Below are 20,403 nucleotides of genomic sequence, written 5' to 3'. Positions count from 1 at the left end.
AAGAGGCTACAAGAACTTGGCTTGTGCTGCGCTGTTCGGCTTAGAAGCCTCATATCGCTCACAACGATCATTTTTTTTAAATTTCTGTTATTTACTGACAATAGGAAGGAAGGTAAGTTAGAGTTAACATTTCACAAGCATCGAGACCCTTAGACACTGAAGACAAGGGCAGATTGGAAGAAGGAGGGGAACTAAACCGCTCGAGACTCATTATGAACCGTATCAGCATTTTTATGAGATTTAAAGATTACACTTGTAACATAAATTGGGCAAGAATATATATTACTGCAGTTGTGATAACACTGCTATTTACCTACGCTACTGGGCAACATCATACTGGTGACGAAATTGTAATATTTAAGCATGTTTTCATGTAGTTGTAATACGGTTTTGGAACGGAATAACAGCACGCCCTTTGTGGGAATTGCTAGGGTATAGAGTAAAAGGCTTCTCTTCTCCGGCTTCTTAGAAGAGGGTCGCCTTCTCCGGCTTCATAGAAGACATTCACTGTTGTACTAATTTTAATGATTAATGGAAATCACCAATACAGCTGAGGTGAATTTCAGTAATATTAGCGCTCAGCGTGACTGGTCGCTGTTGTTCTTACCGCAGAGGCTTTTCTGCACAAACTGTTGGTAATTCATGAAGTTGAGTGGGACCTAAAAGAGGCAATTCAGTAATCGAGGAAAGCATATTGCAACTTGTGTTACTCTGCTGCTGCTGCTGCTGCTGCTGCAGTCACTATATGTGGAGAGCAGAGAAATGCAACTTCAACCATGGCGATACAAACATGCTTTTATTGCATATGTAAATGCCACTTTCCCTTATAATGTAGGGCATTTTTAGATGAACCCTTGGTATTACCAGTTGGAATTACAGAACGAACTACGTAGTGGTTAATGTCGTGGATATGCTGGCAAAGGCTGATGTGTTGTGACAAGCCTTGTTCCATGTATCAGTCGTGACGTTGTCGACAAGCCGCTAGCAAAGTAAATCGAGTAGGAGTTCACTCTTTAGCACTCGACTTCTTTACTTTGCAAGTGGGACGGCGGAACCGTTGTATTGTAATAGCGCGGCGCATTTTTCAAGCGCTACCGACTGCATTACGCCTTTATTTCAATTGGAAAGTTATGCTAAGATCGATACGCCATTGTATACTGATGTCTGCGACCTCGTGCTCCGATTTCAGTGCAGCACAGCGCGAGGCTGGTCGAATGAGTCCGGGTTCGCTTCATACCTGTAGAGTTGCCGGGATACTGAGCTCGCCTGCACGATCCTATAAATGCTCGATGATAACGAGGAAGTTATTGTCTCGTAAAATTTTTGCCACCTACGATTCTGGTTGTGAAAGCGTTTTTGGGTAATAGTTGATTACCAAAATTATATTTTAATGTAATACTCACTTAAAGATGTTAGCAAAAATTTTCTTAGTAGTGTTTGAAATGGTTATCGAACCACAGTTACGCACTTGTACCATTCGACCATAATACTGCCTATTTCACAGTATTAGGGTACGTTCTATATTGTATATTCACCTCATGTCAGATCATTTGTCTGAAAAGCGGTAGCCAAATTATTCTGTTGGCTGATAGAAGCTCCGGATAGTACCTGAGGTGGGAATAATAACTATGATAATTATATAACTATAATATTATAATTATATAACTATAATAGTTATGATAGTTTCTTAGCTTTGGTTACTGATACTATCTTGACAGCAGTGCCTATGAGTTTTATTTGTACACCACAGCACTGAAGATGATCACTATGTGATTGACAATCGATTTTGCTGTCAATAAACTATCAATATTACGGCCAACGCTGACCTTCTTTCTAATTTCACGTACATGATCGTTGTGCACACGGCACTCTATGGAATCGCCAATCAATAATTTTGTATTGTTGTTATTTCTTGCGTTGCATTCATGTACAGCTGTTGTTTCAGTTCCTGTATCAAATTTCCTATAATAGAGATGCCGTACAGTGTAAGGATAACTTCTGATTATGTGAAAAATGCAGGTAGACTGTGTTTCAGTAGTATTATGTAAAGGGCATTATTTTCTGTCAGTAGATGATGAGACGCTGGTTAAATTGATTTTCAGCCACCCGCACGTTGTCCTGTTCCCCCTTATAGATTTGATGGCAATTAATGTCGCCCAATATGACTTAACAACACTTGTTTTTACTACCAAAAGTACCACTACGGAAGAATTCAACGGTTGGATCCACGTGACTTAGGTAATTCCGGGCGTTACTTATTACCGTCTGTGCCTCTTTGCCTGTTCCTGATCCTGATTCAGACGAGGATACGTAAACAACATGTAAAATTCTCCAATGGTTTCTGGCTGTAAGTTGCTTCTTGGTAAAATACTTCATTCGTAATAGACTGTTTGTGAGGATCTACAGCAGTAAATATTACAAACATAACATCGATTTTCTGCTTTAGCTACAATTTATTCAAATCCACCATGCGTTTCGATAGTCATGGAGTCATCATCAACTGGAATTCCACAAATACAGGGTGAAAAAAATAAAACTGGCCCGTAAAATATTTACGAGAAGACTGACGCAGGCTTGACTCTTCTCAGTAGACATCACAGAAGATGCTGGAAATGATCACCGCCGACGTCCATGCTGTACTGTGCTCGATTTATCACATTGTTAGACAGGCACAGCAGCTCTACCTGGGGGATTGCAGTAGTAACGTTTTCAGTGTTCCGCTGTAGCTTCTCCAGTGCGTGAAGATTATCTGAGTGCAGTTAACCCTTCAAATTGCCCCACAGGGAGAGAGATCAGGCAAGAGTAACCAGGAGACTGTCTCTGCCCATAGTCGTGGGGAATGTTGCTTCTTCTTGCTGAAAATTTCCGTAAAGTCGTTCTATTAGTTGATCCACACATATGTTAAACAGTTCCTGTACATACCGGCTTGAATTACGTTTGGTGAAATAATCATGTAACGATGGGGATACCAGATATTGCCCACCAAATACCAGTCTTGAGATTATTCAGCGGCTCTTCAAGGTACTAATGAGAATTTTCTGATACACTATAACGCATATTCTGAACATACAGTGTAGGCTTTCACGACCGGATGTCATAGTTATTGATGAATCTTAAAGGGCTGTGTGACCGTGGTCGAAGAAACTTTTCGGTTCCTGACGTTTCGTCCAGAACTACGCGGGACATCTTCGGAGGTGCTCCTGGCGACGGTGAGTGTTGCATGTCTGTGACTACAATATCAAAAAAGAATCTCAGTTGGAAACGGTCAACTCATACCTGGGTGTTGCAGTTTGTAGGGATATAAAACGGAACCATCACATAGGCTCTGCCTTAGGTACAGCAGGTGGCAGAATGCGATTCATTGGTGGAATACTAGGGAAATGCTATCAGTCTGCATACGAGACACTTTGAGCGACACACGTAGAACGTTGATGAGCTGTGCGAGGCTCGTAACAGTTAGCACTAACAGAGTGTTTTGAACGGACACAAAGAAGGGCAGCACATATTGGCACAGATTTGTGTGACGCATGGAAAAGTATCACGAAGATGCTGAGAGAAGTGAGCTGAAAGAATCTTGTAAGTAACGGTGATACAGTTTTTAATCGAAGACTGCCTTTGCTTACTTTAAATAAGAAAATGAATCAGTTAGTGTTCTGCTAACTTACATTCTTCACAGATAATTAGCATTTCTACCTTGTTTTGGTTGATGTACATTGTACTCTCTCAAAACTATCTACTGAATATGGTTGACTGAATGACAGCTCCAGCAAGTGGACGAGTTACGTCATTTTGGGATCCTGAACGACATGCTGGTATGGAAGAGTAGGTCAGTTTTGTGTTGCGTTTTTAATAACGTCTTGTTTATGTGAATGGAACACTGTGGTACATTTTAGAACAGGTATTAGGAAGGAGAGGAAGTCGATTACCGAATAAAGAGTACAAAGTGCTAATTAAAAAAAGACGTGCTAGTTTTGATACCCTCGTAATGAACAAATTTACAAGAAAGCGAGGCATGCTGGTTAATGTCCCCCTGGTAGCTAAACGTCATTTGCTTGATTTTTTTTATTCTGCTTGTGGACAAAAAGTTATTTGGGGTTGTCAAGATATACGAGACACCCTGTTGTGTTTTTGTAGCACCATTTCAGCCTCCGATGAGTTCTCTCCCGTCAGTGTAAAGGACAACCCCGTGCAGCGAATGGCTTTATGCTTTGCAACAGAGTAGCTGACCAAACACACTACCGTTACTTAAGGTTTCACGCAGCGTCCGCCATTATATAGCTGTACGTCGGGGTCGGTGGTCGGTATTCCTGAGAGGCCCCATTACAATTGTCGCTCTAGTGGACAGCAGTGTTTTATCTCGGCGGAGAGCACGAGGTTCGTCTGGTATTCAGCGGCGCGGTTCGCACCAGTCGTGTGCTCAGAGACACGGGGAATGTCGGAGGCGCACGCACGAGTAGCTGCAGGCGGATGCGGCGCGCGTGTCCGCGCTGGCAGGGCTCCAGCCGCGCGTGTGGCCGTGGCGCCGCAGCTGCCGCAGCAGCCACGGCATTCCGCGCTACGCCACCAGAACAAGTACTTTAGGAGCGACACTTCGTCTAGCGCGGGCAGCGACATTGTTTTGTAAAAGCCAAGTCGTACGTTACACATTCGTATAGTGCCTTGCCACTGTCCCAGATTTTGGGTTGCTTCGTTCTGCACAGAACTTATTTCCCTTCGGAGGACATTTTGACATTTCTGTAGCCGAAATCAATTTAGAAAAAATGTATTTCATGGGCTCTGTTCACAGATGAACTATGTTGATTGCAAGTTGATTCTATCTGGCATCCTTTGTTCGTCAAAGTCGCTGCCAATTCATTGACGAATTCAACAAGATGTTCGTTAGTAGGCTTCAAATTTTGCATACGAATTTACAATCATCGTCATAAAAATGTGAGATAAGGTCTATCCCACCACTTTATTTGCTTCCTCTCAAAACGGTTGTAGCCCGTTAGCTGGTAGCTAAGGTCCACACCAGCCTTGCTTTTATATAATCCAAAATACAGGCAGGTTTCATCTTCTCTGTCACTCCTAATTTTGGCCTGTCATTCACATTGGACGCAGTCATTTTGTGTTGTGTTGTCAAATAGTCCTGTGTTCTCCAATTTCACAAATAGTAAATGATCTCGTAAGCAAAACGGAAGTTTCAGTCTCTGGGCAGCTAGATGTTTAGCTACCCCTTTTCATTACTTTAATCTAAGGCTGTCTTGAAAATAAGATTTTTGTAGCCGACAACAGCTGATGGTAATAGCAGAGTCTTTGACATTCTGAAGCGCGACGCGAGGTAACAAAGAGGAATTACACGCCGCGAAGCAACACACGATGTTATCTATAACCGTTTTCAGCCAATACGAGTGAAAAAATATTGTCTGTGTATACTCATGCTAGTAGAATAAAATAATTTTGCACAGAGGTTAGCTTTAAGGCAAACATTGGAATACATTTACAAAGCTGAGAAGCGACTGACGTCCCTCGCCTTTTTCGAGTGTAATCTGTGCTACGTAGGAGCTATGTCGCTCGTCTTCAGAGCACTAGAAGGGCAGGAGCATGTTTTCGTTTTCTTCTTCTTCTTCTTCTTCTTCTTCTTCTTCGCGGATGGATCACTTAGGACCACGCGTAATCAACATTTGTTGGCCTTCCTTTTCGCCCAGTATTCCTTCATAAACAACGAATGGGCTAGCTTTCGTTGCGTAGACCATGTATGTTGGTTAGTTTTTCTCTCTTCTTCCTCAAAACCCCGTGTGTTTGTGATTTTTCTGATTTAATTTCTATCATGTAGATTTGGAGACCCTAATTCTCTCAGGTCTTTTTCCGTCTGTTTGTACCAATTCGGTCTTGTAGTTTTGTTCTTTAAAAATGTATGGATTTTGTGCGTTAACCTGTTTGAGTCCATTCTTTCTAAGTGCCCCATGAATTGGATTCTTCTCATGCGCATTGTGTCTGTTATTTTGGAGATATTTTTATATATTTCTGCATTGGGTTTTGGATAATGTACCCCATCTTTAGTTCTTGGTCCTAGGATTTTCCTCATTATCTTACGTTCTTTCACTTCTAATTCCTCTTTTAGTGTTCTGTGTTGAAGGTTTAGTGTCTCAGATGCGTAGAGAGCTTCGGGTCTAATTACTGTTGTGTAGTGTCGTATTTTGCAGTTCCACGAGAGACTCTTTTTGTTGTAAATGTTTTTTGTTAACTGAAACGCCGTCTCTATTTTCTGGACTCTTGATCTGACAGATTTCTTTTCATTACAATTTTCTGCAATCCATTCACCTAAATATTTAAATTCTTTTACTCGAGATATGTAGTTATTACCAATTTTGAGATCAGAAGGTGCATCTTTCACGTCAGTCATAAACTTTGTTTTTTTCAAATGAAATTTGTAATCCTATTTTAGCTGCCTGTTCTTGTAATAATTCTAGCTGTTTCTGTGCATCAGTAATGTCTTGTGCGATCAGTGCCATGCCATCAGCAAATGCTAAACAGTGTAATTCTATGCCCTTATGTCTTGGTCCCAGTCTGTGTGCTGGTGCACCTGCTTTCTTCCAATCTCTAACAACTTTTTCAAGAGCACAATTGAAGAGCACTGGGGACAGTACATCCCCTTGTCGTACTCCTGTGTCTATTTCAAATTCTGTGCTCAATTCTCCCATAAATTTTACTTTGGATTTGGTCTCCGTTGAGTGTTTCTTTTATGATGTTTGTTGTCTTTTGATCTAGTCCAAATTCTCCTAATACTTCAAAAAGAGATTCTTTTTTAAAGTCGTCAAACGTGATGACATAACTTTTGTTTGAAGTACTATGTAAATATTTCACTGAGTTTTTCAAGTTAAGGATTTGTTCTACGCAAGATCGACCTTTTCTGAACCCACCTTGGTATTGGCCTAGTTTTGAATCCAGCTGAGGTTCTGCGCGGTTTAGTAGGGCTCTAGACAGAATTTTGGATGTTATTGACAATAAAGAGATTCCACGATAGTTGTAGGGGTCTGTTTTACTTCCTTTTTTGTACAGAGGATGTATGATTGCAGTCTTCCAATCTGTGGGGATTTTTTCAGTTTTCCAGATTTCATGTATAATTTCTTTGAGTTTTGCAATAAGATTTCCTCCTGCATTTTTCCATAATTCTGCGATGATTTGGTCTTCTCCTGATGCTTTGTTATTTTTCAGTGACTGAATTATCTCTTTAATCTCTTGTAAACTTGGTGGCTTTGAGTCTGGGTTTCGTTGTGTACGATGGAACTCAAATTTTTCTGCAGGCTTTTCACAATTCAGTAATTTAGAAAAGTATTTTGCAAGAATTTCACAGTTTTCGGTGTTGGTATGAGCAATTTCCCCATGGTCATTTTTGAACTGGAGTGATGGAGGAGAGTACTTTGTTAATTTTTGTTTTTGAATACTCTGTAGAAATTTCGGGAATTGTTCTTCTTGAAATCATTTTCTATGTCTTGCAATTTTTTGTCTTCATGTTGTTTACGGACTGTTCGTATTGCTTTTGTGACTGTTTTCCTTGTATCTTTCAGATCTTCCAGGGTCTTTTGATTTTTGTTGCACAACCAATTTTGCCACGCCTGTTGTCTGAGATTTATCAGTTGGTCACACTCATCTGTCCACCATGGGTGTTTACTTGTTCTTGTTTGCGGTGCTACAGTTTCAGCTGCATTTAAAAGTCCTGCTTCCAGTTGTTGCCAATTTTGTGGTTTTAAATTTTGCGTTTCTTTTGTAAATTGTTCATTGCCATTTATCTTTTGTACATCATATTTACGGTGTGGAGATTTCTTAGTGAATTTTCTTTTTTCTGGAATGACATCTAGGGAGAATTTTGTTGGGTAATGGTCGGAATCTAGGTCTAGTCCATTAAGGACTTTAAGTTTCATGATTTCTACTGTATTTACGCTGGAGATCATTACATGATCCAACTGATATTCACCTAGTAATGGATTAGGTGAGATCCAAGTTTTCGTTTTCGAGGCTCTTTTCTTGAAAAATGTTGATTTGAAAAATAGGTAATGGTTTTTGCAGATTTCAATGAGTCGCATGCCATTCCGGTTGGTCTGTGTATGCCCTGACCATTTACCTACCCGATATCGATATTTCTTTTCTTTACCGATTTGTGCATTGAAATCGCCCATAAGGATTTTGACATGGTTATTTGGGATTTTTTGGAGAATATTATCTAATTGGTTCCAGAATTCTTCTACTTCTTCTATTTTGTTTTTGTTAGTGATGTTAGTTGGTGCATGTCCATTGATTAGGGTGTATATCTTATTAGCTGATTTTATTGTCATCGTGGAGAGCCGACCCGAGTAAGATTTGAAAGTTGTGACTGAATCAAGTATTGATGTATCTACTATAAATCCAGTTCCAAATTGTGGACAATTTTCCATGGCTCGTTTTCCAGTTTTTCCTTTGTATATCCTGTATCCTTCCGAATCAAAAGGATTTTCATCTGTATATCGTGATTCCTGAAATGCAATAATTTTGATTTTACGTTCTCTGGATTTGTCCAGAATGTTTTTTAGTTTTCCCATTTTTAAGAGAGAATTTACATTAAATGTCATTAGCCAAATTCTAGATTTTGGTTTGATTTTGTTATTACGGGGTTTTGAGGTACTCCGATTTACCTCCATGCACACTTCTGTGGTCTCCCCAGAATCCGAATAGACCACTTGCGGTTTTTCAACCGTGGGATTTGACCCACTGGGGTAATTTGTCTTTGAAGGTGCTGTATCCATGTTGATTTAATTGGACTGGGTTTGTGACTGAAATTGAGATTTCAGTCTGGTTAAGCTCAGAGTTCCACTTCTGAGTTTTATAGATCAGCCGCCACTAACATGTGGAACAGACGCTGTAGGGTTACCGCCACTAACCTGTGGAACCGTCGTGCCCTTTGTCCAAATAACCTTGGACGATAGCTTTTATAATATCCCAAAAAGCAAGGTTGCCTCTTCCGCCAGTTCTGCCATACCGATGATCTTCATCTCCGCCTTCACTGCCGTTGAGGTCTTCACCGTGTCCCTGGCAAGGGGCCCTCACGAGGTACTATCACCCGGGCCAGGTGAACCAAGGTTTTTTATGAGGTGTTACTCCTCCCCCTCTTCCTTTTTCAACCGGGCTTGGGACCGGCTATGGCGGAGCTATGTTTTCGTTTTAGTTTATTCACCACAGCAAATTTATAAGATGGTACACGGAAAGTTAACAAAAATGCATTTCCTGAGGACTTCAGCGAATTTGTTTTTGTTGAAGATAGGTGGACTTATTATGCGAACGAAGTCTGAATCATAGGTCATATTTTAATCCCCTCCAAGCCGGAACTCCGTCCGCGATCTCTAATGTGAGATACTTTGAGTTAAAGGTGGCGCGTAATGCTCCATTTGCTAGAGCGACACAGGACAGCCAGCTGTCTGAGCCCGAAGCTTGTTGCTGACAGGTGGTGGCGTTGTGGTGCAGATGACGGTTTGCGACTGCAGTTCATTGCTGCTGCTACAGTTATCCAGATTGCCTAAAAGCGTGTCCGTGCGTCCTGTGCGAGCCTCAGCGCTCTATTTCCTACGTAGCTGTGAGTCCTAATTTTGAACAAAGCGTAGAATCTGCGTGGTCAGCAAGAGGCGTATTATTGTCCGCTTACGTGTTTCTTAAGGAGCGTTCTAAAAAAATAACCGGACGGATCAGTACACACACACACACACACACACACACACACACACACACACCTGCGGTGGAGGAGGAGATTAGGGTTTAAGGCCCCCTTCACATCGAAGTCATTACAGATGGAGCTCTGAACGAGTCAAGAATCGGTAAGGAAAGGATGAAAAAAAGGGTGACCAAACGGGAGAAGAGGGGAGACTTGACATCTTTTATTAAAGAACTTCGTTTTGGGGGAGTGTCATTGATTTTTTGTAATGAAAAGACCAAATTGCAGCAAATGTAGATATATATTTTCCACTGTAAAAAATTTTGAAAAAAGAAAACACTCAACTGCTTTTTGAAATGATTTGTCTAAAAGTAAGAGAGAAAATACATTTGAGAAACTTTTGGCACTCCTCAATTGCTGCACATGATTTTGAGCATCATACAAAGGGACGTCAAATGCTTCTGTAAGCTATTTTATTTCTTACTTTTAGATAAATCATTTCACTAAACATTTGAAAATTTTTAAAATTTTTTTAATTTTCAAGTTTTGTTCAGAAAGCGTGATCTTTTCTTGTAATGTCCTGACTTGAATACTTGATTCGAAGTAACCCGTTTTGACAGGTAAATATCAAAACAGTGCAACTTTTTATGCGCAAAATAGCTAGGAATGGAAAACATCAACGCTTTGACATCTCACTTGTTTCCTCTTGTCTGCTGTTCTCGAAATGTATTGAATCTGGTACATGATTTGAAGGAAGTCATTTTAAAAATCAAATATCACATCAGTGCCACTTTTTCTTACGCAAAATAACGACGCCTTGAAGAGATGAACATCTTGACACCTCATTTACATAACCAGCAGCAGCTGTTATAATATATTTCAAATTTCCCTCAAATCATTAATTGTTTCTTAATTACCTTTATTACTTTCTATGAATTACATATATCACTTTGCAAAAGTAGATCTCATGCTGGTCCATTTGATAACCCATTTGTCTATTTTCCGCTCTTCGTTTGGCTATGGAAATTCTGACAACACTTTCCCTCAAATCACTAATTATTTTTATTAATTACCCTGATTACTTTCAAGTAAATAAACCCTGTTATGCAAAACTATATCTGACGCTGGTCAGTTTGATACATCGTTTTCCTCTTTCCTAGTCTTCATTTACCTGTGAAAATTCGGACAAAAATCCATTGTTTAATTTTTAGGGTGTCTTGTTTTTCCCTCCGCTCAAACCTTTGACCAATAACCGATTATGTTTATTCTGAAATGCAACCTTACCTTGTGCTCTAAACAAGCAACTACGTGAAGGACATGTACATAAAACCAACTCTTTCAAACTGAATAAGGCTCAGGGAAGAAACGTCCACGTTTTAGTGACGATTGCTTATTCAGCTTACTGAAGGGAACCCCAAGGAACTGAAGTAATGTCCGGTACACTTCGTGTAAAAGCCACGGTCCACCTAAGTAACGGCACAGTTTACAAATGCAAGGATGTAAACGTTTGGATGTAACACGGGTGGCGCTGCCTAACAGGCAGAGATGAGAGAGTTCACGCGATCATTATGTGCAGTAAGAGTTAGGGTGTTGTAGTTCAGCGGAGACGTAAATGGCGTACAGAGCGACACTAGTGCGTCCTAGCGATGTTGTACTTCGCAGTTAAGCGCCTTGGATTATAGGAGAACAGAATTCTGTGCAACGACCACGTAACTCAAGCTGTAAATCAGCAAGAAAGTTGAGCTTATGAGTATCTGAAAAGGTGATGGTGGAACAAGTAAGCAACACCCTCGGAAAGTACTGTACAGACTGCAGTAAGTCTAATTGCCAAGCAGCTTCTGTGTTCCTTATGAGCCTGGAACGTACAACTGCGTTACATCGCTATGGCTGCTGTATTTCTTGAACTCCGACCCAACTGATGAGACGATGTCGTTTTGCTAGATGGTAGGTCATAATAGTGTACTTACTCGAGTCATAATACAGGATCTATTTTGTTTCGAAACGACGCTAAAATAGCACCATATAACAAATTTTTGGTAGTGCACGGAATGGCTATTGCTGTTACTCGTTAATAGGCTATACCTCATATGTTCGCCTTGCGTGTAGGCAACAAACCACACGCAGCTGTGTTTCGTGCTGTCACGGCCTGTCAGTTAGTTGTGTATATGGAATATTCTTCTTTGCATGTTATGTGGCAGGCAGCGTATTATCCGTGGGTGTGCTACATTTATTTTTCATAAATAAATCTAATTTTTCCGGGAACGGCATGACTGCTAGTATTTGTCATTATTCTTAATAAACTTTATCAAGTTTTATAGGCATCAGCTAATTAATATGTAATTTTGGAGAATTTTCACACATCTACAACTAGCGGGACACTTACTGAATTATTTTGCGATGTTTGCAGTGTAGTTTTTTACTTGAAGCGTAACATTTATTGCTTGTCTTTGTCGTAAGCATCGGTAACATCATTTTTCATGTCTTCAGTTAAAGTATACTATCCAGTGTAACGTCAGCTATTTCAACTGAACATGGGAAAAAGTTGATTATTAATTATGAAGTTATACACTGTGGAAAGATCATAAATTTCTTTTTTGATGGCTCTGCGAAAATTTGTATGAAAACCATACACAGGTCATTCCTGAGTTTCCTTGCAAGATCTTCAGGTAATTAAAAACTAAACGTAATAACGCCCACAAATGAGTAGCACTACTGTAGAAAGATTCATCTATATCTTCCTTACAAAAACACATCAGATTTCTTTCATACAATTCCATTAACTACTTCTGGTGCCTGATGCATTGTGACTGTACGTAATCTGAAACTTATTCCGTCAGTGCTAAGGAGTTCCACAAAAGTTTGCACTGATTACTCCTAACGTTGTCACCATTGTAATACCGTTTTGATTCATCTTTCGTGCGCAAAAAATGTACGTCGTCGTGACTTGGGTTCTACAAGCTTTATGGTCGATCATACATTGCTGAAGTGCATTAGATGTACAGACTTCAAACTAAACAACATGACAGCAAGTGTTGGCATAACGTACCTCTCCCAGATATAACAGCTTAAAGTACGCTGTTACGCATACAAGTAGTATGTTGTGTCATAGCTATTCCGCATACACCTAGAGTAATTGTGTTTATTTTAAAAGTCTGGCAGCCCACTGCTTTTGAACGAGACATGATCAGTCTAAATTTTTACTGTAACGCGAATGTGTCCGTTGTGGGTTATACTGCAGCTGCACCTGCAAAACTTGATGTTTTGGTCGAAACAGCCAATCGTCGCCGACAGACCACCGTCTCATCCTCTGCCAATGGCGTCGTTTGGATGCGGTATGGAGGGTCATGGGACAGCACACACTCTCCCGGCCGTTGCCGGCTTTCTTGACCTTACAGCCTGTTTTTTCATTCAAGCCGCTCCTCGGTTGGCACCACCAGTTTGAGTGCACTCGAGTCCAGTCCTCTCATCAAGGAGAAGTACCTCACAATACCGGGAATCAAACCACGGTCCTCTGCAGAGCAGACAGATACGCTGAGCACTGAGCTACATAGGCGGACTGCACAGCCTGAACTGTGTAATAGGGAATTTTACAAAATAACACTACATTTTAATCCAAAGTAACGACAGTTAGTGGGGCACATCATTGTAATTCAGACAGTTATTAACGTCATCTTACTTACTATCACTTATTTAACTCATCGAACTGTAAAAACAGTTGCAAAGTAGCGCTGTCACCAGTAGTGCCTTCGTCAGATGTTTCATGCGGCGTCTAGAATGACGTGGTTGTTTCACAGCCTTGCTAATAGTATTCTGCTGGATTTAAAGTTAACGCTGAGTAGATTTGTGATGGTATTACGCATAGGCTCAGGATTCCAAACGCAAACCTTGATGAATATACTGTGTGTCGCATGCCAGAGAAGAAGAAATGTTTGGAAAATCATGATGCTTTTGAGGTGTTTCATTGATACTTTTACAGCTTGCCGTGTTACATTGAACTTCAGGTGTTGGTGCAACTCCCGTGACGTATTCTTCAGACAGTATGTCCTGCACAACAAATAAGCCTCTGTACTCGTATTTTAATGTTCAGGTGGGGCGGGCGGCGTTCAAGAAGTAATGCAACACATATTTTTCTGAAATAAGGTTGGTTTTATTCAGGATTCCAATGCATCATATTATTCCCCACTATTTCGGCTACAAAATCCTGCTTTTCAACATAATCTCCGTTTAGTGTTACGACTTTACGACACACCTTACTTGCTGCGTTAGTAACCTCCCTATCATCCACGTGCTCCTTCCTCCGGAGTGCATCCTTCATTTAGCCAAACAGATGGAAGTCGGAAGATGCGAGATCCGGATTATAGGGTGGATGATGAAGTGAAATATTGTGAGCTCGTCTCGGTAACGCATACTTGTGTGAGGCCTTGCGTTGTCATGGAGAAGGAGAAGTTCGTTTGCAGTTCAGTGGCATCCAACACGTTAAAGTCATTTCTCCAACACAGCTGTGTGCGGTCGGCTGGTACGTGGGAGTAGCGCGGCGTTGTGCGATGGTGACAGACGCGTTGCCCAACGACTCACCGTGCTTTTGTTCACTTCCATGTTTCCACAGTCGTTCTGCAAGGGCTTGTGAATATCTCCCACGCTGGTTTTCCGCCAAAAGAAACTGTTTGGAATGCACCTCCGTTACAGACGCCATTTTGAAGGCTAGGCATAGCGCCGCCACTTATCGGAACTTCATGAAACTGTGGGTTGAAGCGGGAATATTCCACGATGCCCCATAACAGATTTCGCATTTTCTCAACCGAAACTGACCGAGAAAAATACGTGTTGCATTACTTACTGAACATCCCTCGTAAATTTCTGTGTATCTAAATCTTGGTAACAAAACAAGTATCATCGCTTAGAGACGCTGAGCACAGTTGGCAGCACGTCAGCAGTTGGCCGTACCATACTCACCTACAGTGTCTGCAGTCGCATAAAGTTGCATTAGAGCATTGGCCGCAGCGGCTGAGTGGCCCGCGCTTGTTCGTGCGACTGAATACGGCGCTAGTTGCGAGACCGATGCTGAGCACGCGGTGGCGTCCGCGTGTGTTGCAGGCGGCGGGCCCGCCGGTGCAGATGGAGCCCGTGGACCTGAGCGTGAAGGCGCCGCAGTCGCCGCCCGTGGTGCTGCACGTGCCGCGCTACTCGCCGCAGCTGCCCACCTCGGGGGCCGGCGCCGCCGCCGCCGCCGCTGCCGACCTCAAGCTGCCTCGCACAGGTAACGCTCGCCGCACGTGCTCTACTCTTTTTCTTTTCTTTTTTTTTTTTTTTTTAAGTTATTGCGAATTCAGCAGAGTGATCAGAGAATAATGGTTCATGCTCTCGTGTGAACCGCCGGCTGCAGTCGTTTACGAAACATGATATTTCGACAACGTACAGGTATCTTCTGAAGATGGCGGCAAGATACGCTGGCGAAATATCAGACTGCATCCGGGTGGACACCCGAGGGAAAAAAATAGAGCCCACTGCTGTAATACTGATCTTTCCTTCGTGGGAGACCACATGCATACAGAATTATTTGAAAGAAATTTCCGCCGTTTGATAGTTAATTATTCACTTATTTTACACAATCATGATTTCGGCCTTATAACCGTTCTGAGGTGTCTCTTGAAAACTTGAAATATATCTGGCCTACATGTGAAACATCATCGTCCAAAAAGTATGTTTCTGGTCTTATACGAGGCGTATTCGGAAAGTAAGGTCCGGTTAGGCGCGAAATGGAAACCATTATGATAACCCGATGGAACTTTCCACAGATGTATTGGGCAGTGTCTTCAGTGTGCCTGTCGATCGCTTCACGTCGCTCTTTTCAGTTCAGAGCGCAAACCAATCACTTAGAAATGCCTAAAACAACAGTGTCTCCAGCCAAGTATGTGGATCTGGTCAGAGATATCGCTTGAAACTATGCATGCCACATAACATGAATGTTATGCGTTTCTTTCTTTGAGACAATTTTCAGCCGCATTCTGCAGGGGCAGTGAAGACGATCCTGCAGCGTTTTCGATGGGAAGTGTTTGATTACTCACAGTACAGCCCTTAATTGGCTCCCTCCGTTGTTCATCTCTGCTCACATGAACTGATGGCTACGAAGACTACATTTTGCCACAAACAACGAAAGGCAGACCAGCGTAGAGAATTGGCGAAAAGCGTAGGCGGCTGCTTTCTGTGGTGAGGGTACTGGACGGTTTGTACGACGCCACGACAAATGTGAGAGCGGCGACTATTTAGAGAGGTAGCTGGAAGGTGTGGATAACTGTTGCGAATAAAAAATTTTTCATTTTCACTGCGGTTTTCATTTCGCGATTGATCGGACCTTACTTTCCGAAGACACCTCGTAGATAACTGGTCTGTAAGACCAGTCCACCGTCAGCCACTCAGTGTACTCGAGAACTGAAAATATGATGACTGTGATCATTTCACAGTCGTGCGACATTTGGATGCAACGAGAAATCAGCGGGTGGCCATATGTGCATACCTACTTGCTCGTCATCAATTGCTCGTGAACAAAATCGACCTTTCCTATCCTGCATAGTTACTGGTGACGAGAAATGGTGTCTCTGAACTTTAAGGAGTGAAATTCAGTACAAGCAATGAAACGTTGGACACGCGTAACAGGAGGAGGAGGAGGAGGAGGAGGAGGAGAAGAACGAGGTCATTATTAAGGCTATGACGAGACTCCGAAACTCCTTTGTTATAAGTATTGAAAATAAAAACAACATAGAAAGCTGAAGTTTGAAATACCACACTGGTTTGATAGGCATAGTCCTATTGGAGGTAATAAATCACTGTCTTGCTTTGACCTCAGAACTAACATACGCAACCAGTTGTTGACGGTTTCAAACTTAACATGGACTACGTACTACAGTGCAGTTTAGTGTTATTCGCATTAATAAATCATTGTCGAAGGCCAAAGCAGTGGTCAGTGGCAGAGAAAGAAATTTTAGGGCCGATTGAGGATTGAATTCTGGACCTTTGGACTTGAAGTCTGTCATACACTCAGAAACAAGCATCGTACCATAAAATAATGCAAAATAATTCACTACCAGCGTTCTCTCTGTCATAGGTTAACATTTACTACCAATTGCGCGGAAATTCTGTCAGGCTACAGCATTTCTGATTTAGAAATTTGCTGCTGTACTACATGCAACACGTTTTAAACCTTCGATTTAAAGTGCTCTTCGTTTCCACAGGAGAAACAGGCTCTGGCGTGGCACTTCTTGGTAACAACAACTACTTAACTGTACATCGCCACTGATAGTAACTAAACATATATTTCACGCTTGATACAAAAGTCGTTCGCATAAACTCACAACAAAGAAGTCTGTGGTGTAGTCGAAAATTCGCAGTTTATCGAAGATTTTGAAATTTTAATTGGTTTCTCTATTCATTATGAATGCGTCTGTGATGAGTTACAAAGCACGGCGGTAATTAAACGAGGGCCAGTCGTATTAGCGCTGTACAAAATAAATGGAATTTCACATCCGTCACAGAATTAGCATCTGAAAGGTCTGTACGTTCGTTCTTTGTATACAGAACTGTGTGACATGGCATACAGCTGCTGACTACTTGGTGAACAGTGCTGCCCCTCTGGATGGTCGCCAGCAGACACGTAGAACTGCGACCGTGGCGTCGCTGCGGCAGACGTTTTGGCTCTTAAGAGTGTGAAAATTCGTGAAAATGTGCCAGTCACTTCACTTAATGTAACAGCTGCTTTGACAGTGTGTCTTTCCGCAACGTAGAATAGGCGCGCCTTTTGGCAAACTTCTTGGCACCGACCTCTGCGACGCAGAATGCAGCCCAAGTTGAGACTCTGCCAAGTGTTACACAGCATTTGTCGTGGTACAACTGCCTGACTAGCGCACACTGACATTGCCTTTTATACGTCATTCAGAGAAACTTCTGCATCTGTGCGCAATATTGATTTTAGTTTCTTGCCCTGGAGGAATCGCAGAGTTACTCAGTAAGCACAGTAGAATTTCGTATGAAGATAATATTTAAAGAGAGATCTTATCAAAACTGTTGTAAGTACGCGTAATTTGTACTTTGCAAATGTAATAACATTGATGACGTAGCAGATGACTGTTCGTTTATGACACGTGTCGATTTTTTCAGTGTTTGGATTGAATTTTTACATTGCGAACTTCTTACCCTGTTGAACACTTACGTGGGGTAAGTGCCAGGTCGGGGGACGAAACTAGATCCTTGCCATCCACTTGGCTCGATAAATTTAACACAAGAGTACGCTTCGCATGGGACATGTCTCCATCTCAAAGTGACAGCCCGATAAACATTTTTAAATTTCCACAAATGTTTTGTTGTGTTGCATCTTACGCTATAATGATTATCCATGTCACAGTTTCAGAGATGATCTCAAGTTACCGAAGCATCACTTGGCAAAGCTGTCGTTACTTGCAGGAAGAAGTATCGTTCATAAACCGCTCGAGAGCTGTATATATAATTTTAGCAACGATTACTTCCAATTAACCTCAGACAAGTGTTCGATCGCAGCGTCCCGTCTGTTTTATTATTTATGACTCGACAGCTGTGCAAACAATTTAGCACGTAGTTAATGCAAGCTAATGTTTTTCCTCGCCAAGGACATGCTCAGTCTATTCATTCTATTGTTTTTTTCTTCGAATACATTTGAATAGTGTAAAGGGTATCGCTCGACATTTAGAAAGGATGGATTTCTTAACGATTCAGAAACGATCATTCAATGACAGGAATCTGGCACCGACGTTGCTGCTTAACTTCGGTGCAACATTTTTAATTTAGTGAACAACCGCTGCAAATAACTGTGTAAAAGACAAATAATATGAAAAAGAAAAAGTTGTTGTTTTGGAAAATTCTGTTTTTTGCTACCGATGATGCTTTACTTAAGTTCGTAGACCGTGATGCAGCGCGTGTGTCCCGTTTGTATGAAACCAAAAAGTAAAGCTTTTATACAGATGTGTAGATGTCGTTTGTTACCGACACAACGTAACTGAAAGGACGACACGGGTGTCCGGAGTACTCTGAAGTCAATGTTGTGACAAAGGTCAGTATTACGTAGAGATGCAAGACACCGGGAGGGCTACTGCTTCAAAGGATTTTACTGGAAGGAGTTTCCAGATCATAGATGAGACCATTGCAGAAGCAGTGCATAAACGTACCAATTGCATCGTCCAAAATTTTTCGGAGGATTGTGACTGTTTAATTATTTCCGGGATCAAGTGATTTGCCAAGTTGCAACAATTCAGGCCAGATTTTGGGCGCTCTTACATACGACAGAATTCATTAAATTGAGTATAATTTTTACAATGTAATGTACACTCTAACCAGTGATAGGTTATTTGTAAATTGCCGTCTTTTCATTAGAGAGAGGAGATGAGAGAGATCGTGTTGTCACTGTTCGAATACAACACCGTTGCCTCCAGGTATAGGTGTTGTTTCGACATTTTTACCGTTAGACTGTAGAAATGACATCTGGATGAGAAACGGCAGTTTATTTTGGCACGCAGTTCGGCTGAATTTTGTTCTCTGTGCTGAATGGGTGAGAATGTCTGTGTGGTCAACGACGATTGGCAGTGTTCATGATTTGACTAGTCGTTCGACCGGTCCTCTGTAGAAAAACTGATCACACGATAAACGATAAAATCGTACGTTTTACCCGTCGGAAATATGGCACGGAAATTCATGGTTTCATTTGCGAGGAAAAACGGCAGGGAATCTTATTGATGCCAACTTCTTAACCCTCTTGAAATAATTAACCGTAAGAGGCAGTTTCATTTAACACAAGAAAAATTATAGCAGTCCTTTCACCCATTTGGGCGTTGGCATTGCTATCGGAACGCAAATAAAACGCGAACGAAATTAGATATTGCAGAGGCACGACGTAAATGAGCCGACTGTTTATGGACAACCGACTGTTCTCTCACTGGGAGACCGGTTGGCGCAGGTAGGTTAGTGAGCGCCGTGGCGAGTGTGGGCGTATGCGCAAGCGTCGCTTAAGGCAGTGCAGCCTGCCCCCATCTGGTTGCCGACAAGTGCCCGAGGCTAGAAACGGTAGGTGTCGACCGCCTAACACTCAGAAACAGCGAAATAAGTAACGAGCTGGCGCGCTCGCTGTCTTCGAAGCGCAGCCAGAGCCGCTGCGGCTAACAGCGCGCGCGCGCGCGTCTGAATTATGTGGTTGTAGGCCAGGCGGTCGCGCCTCACCGCGCTGTTTTTCTGGCTATTGGCTGTCGGTGGCAGCACAGCGCGTCTCCCGCAACCAAGCCAGTGTCGTACACGTTGTCTTTCCCCAATGAAAATGGAGTGCCATACAGCCGTAATCAGTCGCAGTCCCGTGACAAGTACACTACATTCCCTTTCAAACATAACACGAAGTCAAAAGCTAGGCATACCGATAGCACACCGTAACATGAAGCAACAGTTGCGAAGCCACTTTGAGATTCGATCGGCACGGACTCACGAAGACTCCCAAGAAAAATCCTTCCTATTTGAGTCATGAGTCTTTCAGCTGTTTAAATGTCGGCCTCTGTCACTTGCAATATTGTGCTGCTGCTTTTTAACTCTGCATACCTGCTACACACAACAGTTTCAGTAATTCTTTTTACCTGTTGTATTCTTCTTACACTCTACAATTCTTTCCCTCCACTGCTGCCTCCAGTGCTTTTCCGGGTATCCTAATTTTTTGGTCAATATTGTTCAGAAAACTTTCT

The 20,403-nt window shown here is 42.0% G+C and overlaps 1 protein-coding gene across 1 annotated transcript in view; it reads left to right on the top strand.

Annotated features, from left to right (window-relative positions):
* Positions 1-20,403, top strand: part of LOC124545795 — a 725,491-nt gene that overhangs the window by 687,515 nt on the left and 17,573 nt on the right. The window contains exon 3 of the mRNA XM_047124741.1: positions 14,756-14,918. Coding sequence (XP_046980697.1) covers positions 14,756-14,918 — 163 coding nt within the window. The remainder of the gene's footprint in view (positions 1-14,755; positions 14,919-20,403) is intronic.

This window comes from Schistocerca americana, chromosome 8, assembly GCF_021461395.2.
Source record: "Schistocerca americana isolate TAMUIC-IGC-003095 chromosome 8, iqSchAmer2.1, whole genome shotgun sequence".
NCBI classification, from domain to species: Eukaryota; Metazoa; Arthropoda; class Insecta; order Orthoptera; family Acrididae; genus Schistocerca; species Schistocerca americana.
This window is presented reverse-complemented; position numbering and strand designations above follow the sequence as displayed.